This window comes from Platichthys flesus, chromosome 23 (genome assembly GCF_949316205.1).
Source record: "Platichthys flesus chromosome 23, fPlaFle2.1, whole genome shotgun sequence".
NCBI lineage: Eukaryota > Metazoa > Chordata > Actinopteri > Pleuronectiformes > Pleuronectidae > Platichthys > Platichthys flesus.
Window position 1 is genome coordinate 1,923,511 of NC_084967.1, and position 15,882 is coordinate 1,939,392.

Below are 15,882 nucleotides of genomic sequence, written 5' to 3' on the forward strand. Positions count from 1 at the left end.
AATGGCAATAAAACTATACTGTAAGGGCATTGAGCTGTCATCACCACTGGAAAAGTGCTACATAAATACCAACCATTTATTACTGCCCCGCTGGGTAAAGTAGAATTACAATACAGTTTTCCTGAAGCCACATGGTCCACCCTGTTGGCCAAACCACAGCCCAGTTTGCATAATTACGCATCAATCCCTTTCAGACCTGTTCCTGTCTATTATTTTATCTAAATGTGGTCACTACCTTTCCATTTTCCTGCAGCAACATATCAGCCGACTGAAATGTCTGGGTAGCAAACATTTCTGAGAAGAGGTGATGAATGATGCATTTCAGCACCACGGACGTCGGATAGCTCCGCAATTTACAGTACTGAGACGCAGACGGCTGTGATAGGCTTGGAGAACGAGGAGGTCGAGGTCACCTGTTGGAGATATAAAACAGGCCTGAATGGAGGAAAGGGCTTAGTATCTTCTGAGTGGAGGAACATTCACACCCAGAGGGAGGATCTGAATCTTGTGCTCACAGATGAGACTTGTTGCTCTGGCTGTGGTGTGCGGCCTGATTATCGGTCAGGATGCAGGGAGTGAGGGAGCAGCGCTTCCAGGATATGACTCAGCACAAAGGACACAAGCAACAGGTAAGTCACCAGAAAAGTTTGACTAAAGCATTTTTCTGTATCTAATTTTTTATATATTTGGAAAACATTATATTTTGCGACAACAATGGACATAATAGTCCATGATTTATGCAAGTATCTTATTGTATACGTTTATATTCGTTCAGTCATTGTTCACTTATATTTATTATAACATTAAAATCATAAACACTATAGAAAACAATTGAAATCAACTGATTGTTTATTTAACTATATAAATGGAGTACATCAATATCATTTTGCGAACACATTTTGTATCAATAATGAGGATAAAACTATAATTAAATAAATAAAATAAAAATTCTGCACATAGCTGCACTATATGAATGAGTTTGTGAATCACTTTGATCTGAGATATTAGTTTTCCACATCAATTATACATTTTCCTATTAATTATTAACATTTTACAAATGTTTTTTCTGATCTATACACAAATAGCCTGAATGATGATTATTTGAAAGGGGCTATACAAGGAGGGATCACAAAATTATTTTCAAATAAAATATTAGTCCATCTCAAAGAGCTAAATTTAAAGAGGGGTTTGCAAAAACAACATAAAACAGTCAGTATCCTGGCCCTACATTATTGAGCAATTACTTAAAGATTTCATCAAAGAAAATCCTGTAGAAAAATGTATCAAGCTCTAAAATAATTAAATATTTTAAAGCTCTTAAATAATGAAAGATGTTCTTTGAGTATTTTTTTATGTAAAGATTCAATTCAATTCAATTCCAAAGAGAGAGGAGACAGAGACCAGGAACAGCATCAGATTTCAGCTCTGAGAAGCTGTTATAATGAAAACAATAAGGGTGATATATATGGATATAAAGATGTTATTAGTGATAGCAGCAACAAGTAGAGCAGATGTAGATGAATACATTTGTTTGGAAACAAACTTATTGAAGCATATATTTATTGTTCAGCTAGTTTTAATTGATCACTGCTTCATTACTATGACACAAACATTTTAAATCACAGATGATTTGCAAGATTTCTAGTCACAATGACCACTCAAAGCTTATTACTGTGCAGTTTCACCCAATGACTCACTGGTGTCCTCCATCATTGGACTGATTTCTCCGTCTGTCTCCCCAGGGTCTGTCCTCTCTATGCTCAAGAGGAGGACTGAGGCCGACCTGGTGGACGAGCCCAGTCTATGTTTCTCCCTGAGGGAGAACGAGGAGCAGAGGCAGCTGCTGTGCAACGACCGCAGGAGTAAATTCAACTTCAACCCGTTGAGCCTTCGCTTTGGGAAACGTTACATGTACAGTAGAGCCGTTAAAAGAGCACGGACAAATCAATTCTCACCCCTTTCTCTGTTCCCACGAGAACTGGAGGTGCCCACCTGAGAGAGACAAGTCTTTTCCATATGTGTTTAACAAGATCACATCATGTTCCCTGAATAAAACTTTTTTACCTAGCCTTACTTTGAAAGGACTTTGACATCTACAACAATGGAAGATTTATGAGAAAGAAATATTGAAATAAAATGAAATTATAAAAATGTGACAAGGACAAAGGACAATCATTTTGTGCAATGGTTTCTCTTAATGACCTCAGTAGATGTAGTAAGTAATCTGAATAAAACAAACTGACTTTCTGAAGTTGCTCAATTAAACCACTGTGTGTCACTGTATTGCCTTTCAGCATCTGGATTCCTTGCTTGCAGTGTTTCTGGGTACATTACTAGTCTGTAAATAAAAAATAAAATGGAACGGAAATAGAAAAAATAAATATATTAAATTAACAAGAAATAAATGGAAAGAAACATGTATTAACCGGACAAAAAAATTACAAAACATAGCCTATTCATTTTTCTGTTTGGGATTTATCATATATGTAAAAACATTTCTTTGAAGGGAAGACTTTTCTCTCTGCGACATTCACCCATTAGGATTATGAGACTGGTTATAGTAGATAAAGTTTCAATTCAATTCGCTTTATTCAGTTCCTGTAAAATCAAATACTCAGAGATGGTAACACTTAATAGATATAATTTCCAAAATATGCCAGATTTTTTAAATCAAGATCTATGATTGAATCCCTAAGATATCAGCGAAAATGTGGAAAATACAATCTCACAATACGAGGGGAAAATGTTATCCTGGATCTGCACACATATTTAATTTCAGTTTTATGTGAAATGTGAAATGTACTGTATACTATCCATTTAAAATATTGTATTTGTTGTGTTTGCAACTTTTAACCAAGATAGCGGTTTGTATTTCTCATTTACTGGACAAATGATGAAACTATTTTTCCAGAATAAAACACTTGCATACATAAGGCACTCTTAATGATGTTCAGTTTATTAAGTTACACGTTGTGGTTTCCAACACACAAGGTCAGACAGTCAGAAAAAAACAAAAAAAACATGAGCTGGACATCACCACACCTCCTCTTTAGCTCAGTTTTTTAAAACAAGCGGGAGAGATAAACCTTCACACTCATAATGAGCTATGTGTGCAGTCGCTTGTCTGCTCTACCACTTTACCAGTTTCAGGCGAAGGCAGCAGGGAAGCAGTGTGCTTTTGGATGTGAAGGGTCTTTCTCTGAACCACTAAGCGGTGGAGGAGGACTATGACACTTGTGGGGATTGTGCTCGGTTCTGGTCTAAAATAGCTGAAACACAAGATATCCATTCAGAGTACAACAACAGAGGTCGGCTTACATCTCCTAACACCAACACAAACACCAACTATGAGCTGTTTGGGGGCAAATGTGCTTATTATAGTGTTTTTGGGGCTTAAAACACTGATATCATCCTTTCAAGACAGTGACACAGTCTAAGAGAGAGGGATGTTATGAAGGGGAGTGTGCGTGTGTCAGCTGGCCTCAGCACCACTGTGAGTGTGTGTGCAGGTAGGCTCAAATGTCCTTGAGGTCCTTCTGGATGCCCCACAGAGTGTCGGCACTCTTCCTCAGCTGGCCCACCTCGGCGTCCGTCAGGGTCATGTTGACGACGCTGCTGACGCCGGTGCTGTTCAGCACACAGGGCAGAGACAGGAAGACCTCCTCGCCGATACCGTACATGTCCTGAGGAAACACACGCCGGCAGCAATTAGGTGAGGAGGACGTCACATGTTTATACTATATATAGGCATATTGCTGCATGGGGGTGATACGTGCCAGACACAGTGCTAATGGAATAATTACACATTTAGGGAAATATCTATTAATATCGGTGCTGACAGATCATATCACAAGTAGACATGAGCTCAGGAGAACCTCTGCACGTTCATGTGTCTCCAGTGACTGCTTGTGACCAGATTCCATTTCCCCACTTTACATGCAAACAAACACGTGTCATTTCTATTCCCTAAGACCAAACAATATTGTGTTGAACCAGTCTTACTACCATAGTCAATGTGTGTGTTACTGTGTCGATGTGTGAGGGATAGATAGAGAGGAGAGGGGGGAGCAGAATCAATCAGATGCGAAATAGGATTTTACACATTTGAAAACAAATTTTATTCAATAAGTGGTGATCCTCAACAACCTGTGTACACTGACAGAATGAACATGAATAACAACGTGGTCACTCATGAGTGTTGGACAGAGCAAGTCAGTCAGTCAGTCTTCTTGCTATACCAGGCATATCAATCTAAGAAAGAAAAGGAAATATTGCGAGCATATTTTGAATGTTGAAGTATTCCTTTAGAAAGCATTTGACACCGATATCGTGTAAACGTATATACTCCTGTGTGTGAGATGAACGGTGCCAGGGACACTGTATTAACAGGCCACAGCAGTAGTGGAGGAGTATAGTTAACTTTTTGATCCACAGATTAATCAGTAATCAGTAAGTTTGTCTTTTTAAGCCGAATGTAGCACCACTTCCCCAAATTGGGTTGGACGATGTTATTTGGTACTGTAAACTGGAAAAAAGGGAATACTGAAGAAGCAGGAGCAGGTGATTTTTTTTTTTTTATTAACAAAAACAGCAATATAAGATATAAGACAACAGAAATACAAAATGATCCCTAGGAAATACAACAAAAATAAATCATGCTACCCTCACAGCAAGCTGCCAAGCCCTCTCTCCCACCTTCACTACTGACTGGCATTTACCTTTATAGCCTCACCTGCCTGGAACCTACCACCTGCGCGGGCAAGTATAAGGTGAGCTAAACAGAAAGAAAAGTAGAAACCACACTCAACACGGCGAACACAAGACCAACTTAGGACTCTGCTGGGCCGCTGCTGACCTCACAATTCAACCTATCTTCACAAATACAGGAGAGAAATGCAATAAGTTGACTAAATGTGATCTAATGCAATAAACTCCACCCGTTCTCTGTCACCTTGAGTCTGCCCAGCCCCTCCTGTCTCAGAGACCTGATCTGTGCAAACCTAACTCTCCCTGATCCACCTGCTGATCTGACCCCACATAGCTGACAAAGCCAAACAGAGCAACATCATAGACTTAACAAATTAACTGTCAACGCATACTTGCTCCAAAATAATACAACACACAACTCAAACCTAGATTATCGACACACTCTAATTGACAATCAACATTCAAATAATAACGAAATGACCAAATGTTGAATGTAGGGAGACAGGGCCTAGTAATAAGGATGATTGCTGACAAGCCATTTTTAAGCCAGAGGCCACCGATTGCCGACCACTGCTGTAATTTATCCAAGGTAGAAGAGGAAGACATGTTCAACTCGGTCTGCAGTCTACCTCTTAGCACGCTGCCCCACCCATTGAACGTACCATGTTTCCAAAATCGCACCTAATTCAACACTGCAGCCCCCTTGGACCCTTACCAGTACTTACAACACAGCCAGATTTCTGTTAGGCTTTGTGCCTGGCCCGATCTGCAAGTGCTTGTGTGTGCGTGCACGTGACTGACCTTGACCATGGTGGAGACGGGGTGCACCCGGCTCATGTTCTTGACGATGCTCTCCGTCAGGTCAGCCACGCTCAGGCCGATGGCCCAGTTGGTGTAGCCCTTCAGCTTGATGACCTCATAAGCACTGAGACACAACCCATTAATTAGTTATGACATTATTATGACATGTGCCTCTGTTAGACATCGTTGGCCGTTTCAAATCTCAACTATTTTTGATACAGAGGATATTATTAAAACTTTTTTTATAGTATATAGTATAAATAATGTTTGTATGTTGTTTTATTTCTCATGCAGGTTACCTACTTATTGAAATCTGTACATTTAGGTTGTTGTAATGAGTGTAAAAGTTTTGTCTGTGTTTTATGTACACCTTTAAGCCTGGAAGAGGAAAACATATAATAACCATATTATAGTTAGCATAAATAAAAACCTACTGGTTGTACGGCATGCAAATAATTGTTTAATAATGTTTACTGATTTTTGCACACGCACACACACTGTAAAATATGACTGTTGCAAGCATTACTTATATGCAGGCGCAGAGGTGTAACTATAGCAGGGAAAAGGAAATAATTTAATCTTAATTTGATACCAACCCAACCACCACTAATAATAACAATAATGAGGATTTTTAATGTTAACAGCATGCATTCATAATAATAGTAATAACAATAATAATACATGAATGGATCATTGACCACTTTCGATTAATAGCAATAGTATTCATATTAACACAGTGTACCTGTCCACCACCTCTTTGTGTGTGGCCTTCCACTGCTCTTTATCAGAATCTGTGCCGATGTCCGGATTCAGCTGCTGCAGGTTGACTCCAGCTACATTAGCTCCACTCCACACAGGAACTAGAAAAACACATACAGTTACTTTGGTTGTTTTTCCTGCAGTTTCACAATCTTTTTGAGATGACCAACATCATTGTTGTGTGTGTACCCACCGCTTGTGTCCCCGTGCTCGCCGAGCACCCAGCCGTTGAAGGAGCTTGAGTGAATGCCGAGGCGTTCGGCCATCAGGTAACGAAAGCGGGCGGAGTCCAGGTTGGTGCCGCTGCCGATGACACGGTGCTTGGGGAGACCACTCAGCTTCCAGGTGACATATGTGAGCACATCCACTGTGGGGAGCATGTTACACCCAGGGGTCATATTGATATATTGGATGCACACAGAAAGGCAACTGTGTGTGTGTGTGTGTGTGTGTGTGTGTGTGTGTTTGTGTGTGTGTGTGTGTTGGTGTCTTCACCAGGGTTGGAGACCACGATGAGTGTGCAGTTGGGGCTGTACTTGATGATCTGGGGGATGATGGACTTGAAGACGTTGATGTTCCTCTGCACCAGGTTGAGGCGGCTCTCTCCCTCCTGCTGGCGAACGCCGGCCGTCACCACAACCAGGCGGGAGTTGGCTGATACAGAATAATCTGGGGGAGGAGGAGTAGACGAGGATGAATTGTACACTTTATTATCACCACTTAATTTAAGGTATTTATGTATAAATCAATAACATGACGGATTAATGGACCTTAATGCACATTAGCCTGAGCTCTGACAGGCATTCACACTTCCAAGCCAGAGGTTACATTGCCACAGGGACCACTTGCCCTGAAACTCATGGCCTCAGATAACAAGTACTCACTGCTCAGAACTGACAGTGTCTAATAGTGTCAGTTATCAGCTGATTTCACATCACAGCTGACGCATTCACTTTAAGAGCCTGCAGCAGTATGCAGCCTCAGCTCCTGACCTTTGTCAGCGACTATCTTGGAGGTCTTGAGGAAGAGGCTGCCGTGCTGCAGGTCCATCATCTCTCCTTTCAGACGATCCTCCATCACATCCACCAGAGCCAGCTCGTCACACAGGTCCTGACCAGCGGACAAACAGAAGTAAGACGGACGATGGTATAGACCAGAAATATGACCTTTGTGAATGTAATGAATAGCATATTTTTTAATATTTTTTAAAATTATATTTAACTTTCATTACACAGACCAAAACAAAAGATCAACACCCTAACAAAACATACAATACAAATCAAGGCATGATAGACAATAATCACAAAAGACAAAAATATAATAATTAGTATTATTATTGTAAAAAAGCCAGACTGTGGAGATAACTGTAGCGTTACAGCCTACAATAATAGAACATTCAGTGAAAATAACCTATTAAACAACACAGAGAGGGAGCTTGACTGTGATGTTGTATCTTACCCGCAGCAGGATGCTGACGGCGCAGGCCATGCCCACCTGGCCCACCCCGACCACCGTCACCTTGTTCCTGGGAGTTTCAGCGGGGCCACTGGCCATGGGGCTGATGAGCTTCTGCAGAACTGAGGACATGATGCAGCTGCAGGGAGAGAGGGGACATGTCAGTGGTTCAGACATGACATGTTCATCCAAACCTTGATCTTCATACAATTAGCAGTGAGAGGACTGTGCATCAGTCGTGTGAAGCAACACACAGGTCAGAGGTCACAGAGACACAGATCTATCTCTCAGGGGGTCTTGGGTAGATATAGAAGTAAAGGAACAGTCATGCAGTCAAATTACACCCAGCTTGATACATAAATGTCGATGTAAAGTCCTGCAGCTAATTATTACTGCCATTATCAGCCAATCCTGAGGACCAGCAGTAATTTTTCAAAATAAAGCATGTTAGCCCGCAAAACACAGAAATGCTATAGACTGCGTGTATATAATTACATCATCCACAAAGCAACAACACAATTAATGCTGGTTTGTAAAAACAAAATGCGAGTTACGGTTTCACCATGGTTACGCACACTGACAGGAGGAGGCATTGATGGGCGTCAAAAAGAGAGACACTGTGAGTCAAAGTGCAAGAAACAAACCAACCAACAACAACCCACTGACACACTTCAAACCAGTGCAGTTTAAATAGTTGTGTTTCCTCATTACGTCCGCTCTCAGAAGCAGCATCATCACTGTCCCAGTGTCAACACACAAGGTTGCTCAGGCATCACGCAAATCTGCACATGCACATCTGTAAATGATACATCCATGAGCACGTTGTCATGGCTACTACAACGTGAAGAACATGGAGTTCTTCACACACATCTGATGTTTGCACGATGACACCAGTAGAACAAATTCGAACTGAATGATGTACTTTCTGTTGTAATACAGCACCTACACACAAACCGCTGAATGAATTTGTCAGTGTGTGTTCTAATCCAAAATGTGTGTTGTCATTGTAATTACTGTCACTGTCTTCTTGCTCATCTGCATTTACACTATGTAAGTTGTGAATGGGATGATTTCATATACAGACATGTAAAACTCTGCCTGTGAGTGCGTTAGATTTGTGTGTATGTGAAACGCATATCTCGCAAACCCTTCATCTTTTTGGAATCCTTATTAACATGTGCATTTTTAAGAGCCCAAAGAATTGCAGTGTTAAATTTCGACACACAATACATTCAATATTAATACTTATTGGAATAAACAGGCTACCAGGGCTCTGTCAGTAGGGATGGGGCAGTGGCCCCTCAGTCTTTGGACAAATCAAACCTTGCTGCAAGATATTTTGATAGTGAGATTATATATATATTATTGTATTATATTTCATCATGTAAGCTTAGACATGATGCTCGAAGTGCTGATAACCAGCCTGGCATCAACATTCAAGGAATCACTTTGTCTTTAGAAAGTTGTCTTCAAACTAAAAGCACAATGTTCACTTTGTTGCTGTAGTGCTTTATACTGAGCTGAATTATAAATCTTTTATTTTGAAAATTTGTGATCTTCGGTGTGAAGATTGATGATTGTCAGACCTCTGAAATAGCTGACATGTAATTTATGAAAAAAATAACAGCAGTTCAGTCAAGTATTTTAACTTATATAAATCCCATACCTGAACAATATCAAAAAAATTGAATTATGTTTTATTTTATGAAAAACAATAACTAAACAGTCTTTATTGCAGATAAAACAGGTAGTAACTAGGAATCAGATAGTTGTTTTACTTTTCTCTGCGACATAGACTGTTTATGAAAAGCTCCTCAAACAAGTTCCACACACAAACAATAAAAAGTGACAGTATATTATAGAGCAGTTTGTGCAAGGACAAGGAATAATTCTTCGAATTTCAAAGAACAGACAATAGATTGATGGATGTAAAATGGTTATTACGACATAAAGATAATGATCATAATAAAATAAAATAATTTTAGAGTGTCAGAACAGTTATGAACATTGTAATAATACAGTGATAATATTGAAAAACATTATAATTGTGGTCATTATAATTAAAGTTGTATTCCATTCCAGCTCTAGTCTGCAAACACCGACCGAAGGTTGTTCTTTGGTTATTTTTGCAGCACGAGGTGTTATCTGTGTTACATCTATATAAAAAAAAAATAAAGATACATTTTTGCGTGTCTGCTGTCATGTATTTCAATAAAAAAGTCCACTTTGTAATAGTCAGAAGCCACACTTATAAACGATGACATGCACAGCATGTGCTCCGTGCACCAGCAGAGCAGTTACGTCACAGAGTGTGATCGCGTGACAAGAGGACAGTTGACCGACAAGAGTCACAGCTTGAATCTTGAATCTTGAATCTTGAATCTTGAAGCTTAGAGAAATCATTTTTAAGATGAACACAGACTAAGAAAAATAAGAGGATGCTAAAAATGCATATTACACTCAGCAACGGAAAAAAACATTTTATTTTGGCAGACACTTGTCATTGCTTAATACTATGTTATGTGAAAGCTGGTGAATACGTTACATGAAGTGAAGAGTGAGGAGATACATTGCATATTTTGAAGGTTTATTCACATATGGTGGTGAATAAAATGTAAAACATGAGTTGTAGAAACTAGAACAGGGTTAGGGTTGGGGGCACCAGCCCCAAACAAAACACAAAACACGGAAAAGGTCCTTTCACTGTAACTTATTATTTATTATGAATATTCATACATACACATTATTAGTTTTAGAATTGTCTAAAGTCTTTATTTGTTGTCAAAGTCAAAATGGTTTTAAATGTAACAAATAAAAACTAGAACAACCTCAGTTTCAGGCCAGAGTGGACTACACACAATTTCTCATGAGGCCTTTTCTATATTCTTATAAAGCATTTTGAACTACCTTGTTATTGTAATGTGTTACACAGATAAACTTGACGCAGCTAATGAATAATATGTTATTATATGGTGATATGGTCTCGTCATTGACATGATATCAAAGAATAAACTTCTTATTTTAGTGTATGATCAATATCATGCAGCCACTGCTCCTCAGTGTTTTCTAATTTAACAACTTCTATTAACAGCACATCATTCAAATCATATGAAGGTCAAATGGACACTTTGAATGGCAGGACTATAGGGAGTGCTGTTAAAATAAATAATGGACTTCTGACACAAGAGGGTCCACAAGTGCATCCTATTTAATAATCCTGCATGTCCAAGATCCCTGAAGGCCCCAGGTCCTCGGTTTGGGGACCACTTACCTTTATTCTCAGTATATCAACAAAGAACAAAGCTCTGTGTTGCAATATAAAGTCTGCAAACAAGGTGGGGTATCAGCTCAGATCAGGGTTTTAATGGACATTTTTGAGTAGGTGGTCCAGGGAGCTTCTTTGTGTCCATAAAGAGGGAAACACCTTGTGGCTGCAGCTGACTGACACTTGTTCAGGGAACAATGGGGCTGCTGAGAAGCACAATGCCTCACTTTAGCCTCCTAAATTCTATTTGCCGTTACATAATCTGCTCAGCAGCCGAAGTAATAGGTTCATGAGTCCCATCAACACAACCTGTTCGTGATTTAATCATTTTAGGTCGATGAGCTGCTGTGGTTCCTCTCTTTTTCTGTGATTTCAGTGGTGTAATGTAACAGCCTGCAGCTCTGCAGGAGCCCTTGTGTTCGGCTGATGCTGAGACAAAGGTTCAAACATCTAAATAAAAACGAAAGCAGATAATTCGACTCAGACAGGGGGAGAGTTCAAGTTCACTGTCAGCTCACTGGGACGCTCCATTGTCTTTGACAGACTGTGGCTGCAATTACACAACCTGCCCTCAACGACAAGTGCACAACGGGAACAGTTTGATCTGGTCACAAACGCAGATTTGGAGATTTACAAGAAGTGTAAATGTGAAACAAGAGTCTGAAAAGGTTTGAGTTAAAATGCATCACAGCTCAGCACAATGAGCTGCAGCAGCTGCACTTTGCACAGTTGGAACAAAATGTAACAAAAGCTGCAATAATCCATATTTCTCACCTCTCTAAAGAAAAATCATAAAATGACCCGATGGCTGCAGAACGATCTGAACTAACGGGGACAGAAACATCAATTAAGCCTTGACCCTTTGTTTGTAGGAGTCTTACGACTCACAGTTGAACTTGGCATTCACTGATTCCTTCAAGTCGGAGCATCCATTGCTGCAGAGGCGCTGTGCACGCATCACTGTGACGGCGGCGGCGGCGGCGGCGGCAGCCCCCGACCATCGCGCACACAAAATTCCGTGATCTGAGGAAACAAGCGGAATGACTTACATTTTCTCTGAGGAGCCTTGAGTTTGATGTTAGTTATTCCGAGAGTGCGGAGAAGAAGGCGCGCTGCAGCGAGGAAGAGGAGGAGGAGGATGCTGGAGTTCTACTGTACCATGTGAGGGGGCGGGGGGGCGCACGCAAGGTGCCAGCCTGTGCGTGATGCTCGTAGGGAACACTGTGATCTTTGATGGTTAATGTATTTAAAATAACCATTGACATTTTCATCTCCCTGTCATTGTTGCTGGAATTTTGGGGTTATTCCAACAAACCAGTTGGTTGAGTCAACAGCTTATCTCCCTCATGCTGTCCCTATTTTTCTACAGACACAGATAAACTTCATCTGAGGGCATCACATCCTCGTGGAGAGGAGGGTAATTTTAAATGTGCAACTCAAACTGCAGGCATCTACAGAATTCCAGCTGGAGCTGACACTGCAGTAATTAAAGGTGGCTCTGAGTTTCGGACAGATAGATCCAATAGTAACTCGACCCCCAGGCCTTCTGTTAATGGGCCACCAGGGTCTATAACAAAAATCTGAGAGCGATATTCACTTTATTCTGCATTGTTGTGTCGTCCTCACATACTGATACATTTACTGAAGGAGAACTGCAGTTCTGACGAACAGCTACTTTACTTTGCTTATTTACATTTTGACTTACATGGTACAAGATTTGAATGCTACCAAACAGCAAAAGTAATGTAGTAATATAATATATAATAACACCTTATGACAAAAAAAATCGTTTTTCGCCATTATCTTTATTGTATAGGCTACTTTAACGAATTTGCTGATAATACCTGAAAGCAGGACTTTTACTTTTCAAACTTTTGGTCCATTTTGTAATGTCATGTTTCCTTCATGGACAGGATCAAATTCTTGATCATTAGACTCATCTCAACCTCTATTACCCTATTAACACATGCACATACATTGTGTTTCAGTAATCAGATTACAATCCGAGAGATTTAGATACAGGTTTAAGCATTGAGGACAGATTGTGATGCGATCAGTTAAACCACCTCTGGGGGCGGTCAGGGACACAATGTGACCACGTTTATCACGTTTATCACAAGTACAGTGCAGTTACCTTGTTAATCCACATACAACAACCACACAGGCAGAAATGTGTAAAGGTTATGTATGGTTTTAAACCAGTAAGGCAGCAGCAGCTATAGTCAGCTAACCAGGAAACACAGAACTCAATCCTCTCCTCAGTCTTCGAGTTAAGAGACGCCTGTGGATGGAGTGAAATCCTATTGAAACGCAAGAAAACTCAATGAAACATGTTCACAGATGGCTAACATTTTCTTTTATTATTATTATTACATTTTTATAATTTATTTTTCCTTGGACTCACAAATGTGCGGATGAGCTGCACAGAGCAATAAGATCTCAATTTCCTTTAACCTGATATGGAGTCGGTCCTATATCAATCTTTCTCATTCCGCATTTCAAAGTATCCTCAAATTGTTCAAAGAGTAGAAATCTCTATTTAAATACAGAGCATTTATCATGTCAACCTCATCTTCATCCTCATCAACCTGCACAAGTTTAGAGGATGTTTACCTTGCCTCGTCGTAATCAAGCACGTTCTGTCCCCTCTGAGGTTTCAGCACATTAATAAGAGGTCAGACAAGGTTCAGTTCGAGTTTTAATGGGTTCATCCACTGGATTAGAGAGAAAAAGAGGAACCCAGACACAGGATTTGACCTTTCCTCCCTCCCTCCCTCCCTCAGTCTCCACCATTGTTCAAAAATTTCTTAATCAGCCTCCCACTTTCACCTCCGTTTATTCACTTACAATCCTCAGCAGGAGACAGGACTCTATTTGATTGGATGTGTCTCGGAAAATACGTTAAATATTATATTTTCACACATTAGAAACACACTCTTGGACCTGTATTCATTTTTCTCCACAGTGAGACTACTGCACGTTGCCCTGAAATGACAGCCAGTGTTGGACCATCCATGGGAACACGTTGTTCCCTGCATCGCCCTGCTGATGCTGCATGCACGTCACACAGGATGATGACGACGGCTGTGGGGATACAGGCTGGTACCCAATAGTAGGCTGCTGTTGGGCCTCCCTTGTCATCCAATGGGGCGAGGGGATGCTGTTCCCTTAAAGGCGCCCGCTCAGCCATGCTGAGGGCCTTTGTGTGTCTGATTGCGTGAGAGGTCCTAGCGCGTGATGAGTGGGGAGGATTAGATTGGCCGGTGGAAGAAGGCGGGACTAACAGGCTCTTACATAACACACGGCCCCCCTGCTTTGTAGCCTACTCTCTCTGTCTTCCAATCATCAGTCAACCCTGCTCTTTTTAATCTAAGACATGCAAACCTCATCAAATATTCAATTATTTAGGTCTAAAAACAATCCACATTTTTGGTCTCAGTGATGAGTAAACAGAGGGTTTATCCTTGAGGCTGCAGAGCTGGATGCACCATGCAAGAGGGAACAAGGCTGCCTGGTGTGAAAAAAAGACAAAGTGAGTTGTGGCTGTAATCAACGTAGAAGCTGGTATTTTTTTCGAGTTCCAGTTCACTCTTCCAGGGGCTTTATTTTCCATTCGCACAGAAAAGGGATAGTTCTCTGAGCCAGGGGAAGAAAGAAAAGGCCCCAAACAAAGAAGTTGAATATCATTAAGGGAAAGGAACACAGAGAACTGTACGGTCACATACTGATTAAACAATAAAATGACCTTAACTACATTTATTCTAACGACTCATTCTCTTCTGTTTCTCTTTAATTCTCTCCTGACTTGAATCAAAATATTGGTAACTATAATGTATTACATCAGTAGTACAAAATTAATTCAGTAGGTTTTATGTCAAATAGTCCTTTCACATCAAAATGGGATTACACTGTACCATCTTTGCTCCACTCGGATTGAGCCTTATCATGAGGTAACTATTACAAACACATTTTATATGCTAATATTGTACTGTATTCATTTTGCTTGTCTGTCATGTAATCAGTTATGTAAGCAATGCATTTCACCAGGAAGTAAAGCAGCAAGGAGAATGTAGGGTTTAACCTTATATACAGTCTATGGGTTTAACACACTGGCCAGGATTATATAATGAGTCGGTGAGCTTTTGCTTGTGAGCTCAGTTATTTAATACAGCCACTTGCAGTCAGTCCTTTTTTTTTAAACGTGGAAGAGAAGTGGTGTGTGCAGCAGTGTATGTTCATTGTCAGCCTTCTGACCTGGATAGGCAACGTGAAAGCCTCTGACCAATCAGGACGCACAGACAGCTGGCCAAAGCCTCGTACAGCTGTGGGTGGACGAAAGCATGTGTCGTGTTTTTGGCAGGCAGGGATGAAGTTAGTCACGATCGAAGGCCAACTGGGTAACACAGAACAATCCTACGACAAGATAAACCTGAGTGACTCTATGTAAGTGGAGCTAAAGGGATACGAAGCTGCAGCAGTGTCTGTGGTGCTCGCTTAACGAGTAAGTATCTTCTCAGCTTCATTCAGTCTAAGAAGAATCAGATTTTGGTTTCTGTTTTTATTTTCAACTGCAGCTTGTGGTGAAACCTGAACATAACATCTGTCACATCAGCAACACATTTCCAGAGTAACTTTTATTAGGAAACCTTAGTTTTCGGCTCACTGCTCAGCACCATCTTTGTCGGTCACTGATCCTGAAAATCCTTTTTTCAGGCAAGAGGGAATAGCCACCGATTTGCTGGGGCCCTATTAACTCCTTGTTGATTACATTTCTGCGCAGTCCCGTAGTATAGCCTGCCCAAGGTTTGCCCCCATTGAACACATATTCATTTTTAATATACAGCACAGAATAAAGGTCTTAAAATTAGATTTTGCAACAGCAACGCTCCCCAAAG

At 40.6% G+C, this 15,882-nt stretch overlaps 2 protein-coding genes across 2 annotated transcripts; one reads left to right on the plus strand and one right to left on the minus strand.

The window, feature by feature from the left end:
- The first annotated feature begins 433 nt into the window (after positions 1–433).
- kiss2 (kisspeptin 2) lies at positions 434–2,768 on the plus strand. Its single transcript, XM_062383291.1, has 2 exons — positions 434–629; positions 1,743–2,768. Exons 1-2 carry the CDS (start codon positions 518–520, stop codon positions 1,994–1,996), a joined length of 366 nt encoding a protein of 121 aa, XP_062239275.1. The 5' UTR covers positions 434–517; the 3' UTR covers positions 1,997–2,768.
- A 167-nt stretch (positions 2,769–2,935) lies between these two features.
- ldhba (lactate dehydrogenase Ba) lies at positions 2,936–12,186 on the minus strand. The gene is made up of 8 exons (XM_062383292.1): positions 12,037–12,186; positions 7,726–7,861; positions 7,260–7,377; positions 6,763–6,936; positions 6,461–6,634; positions 6,251–6,368; positions 5,509–5,632; positions 2,936–3,683 (listed from the first exon to the last, which is right to left on the minus strand). Exons 2-8 carry the CDS (start codon positions 7,852–7,854, stop codon positions 3,516–3,518), a joined length of 1,005 nt encoding a protein of 334 aa, XP_062239276.1. The 5' UTR covers positions 7,855–7,861; positions 12,037–12,186; the 3' UTR covers positions 2,936–3,515.
- Positions 12,187–15,882: the final 3,696 nt, after the last annotated feature.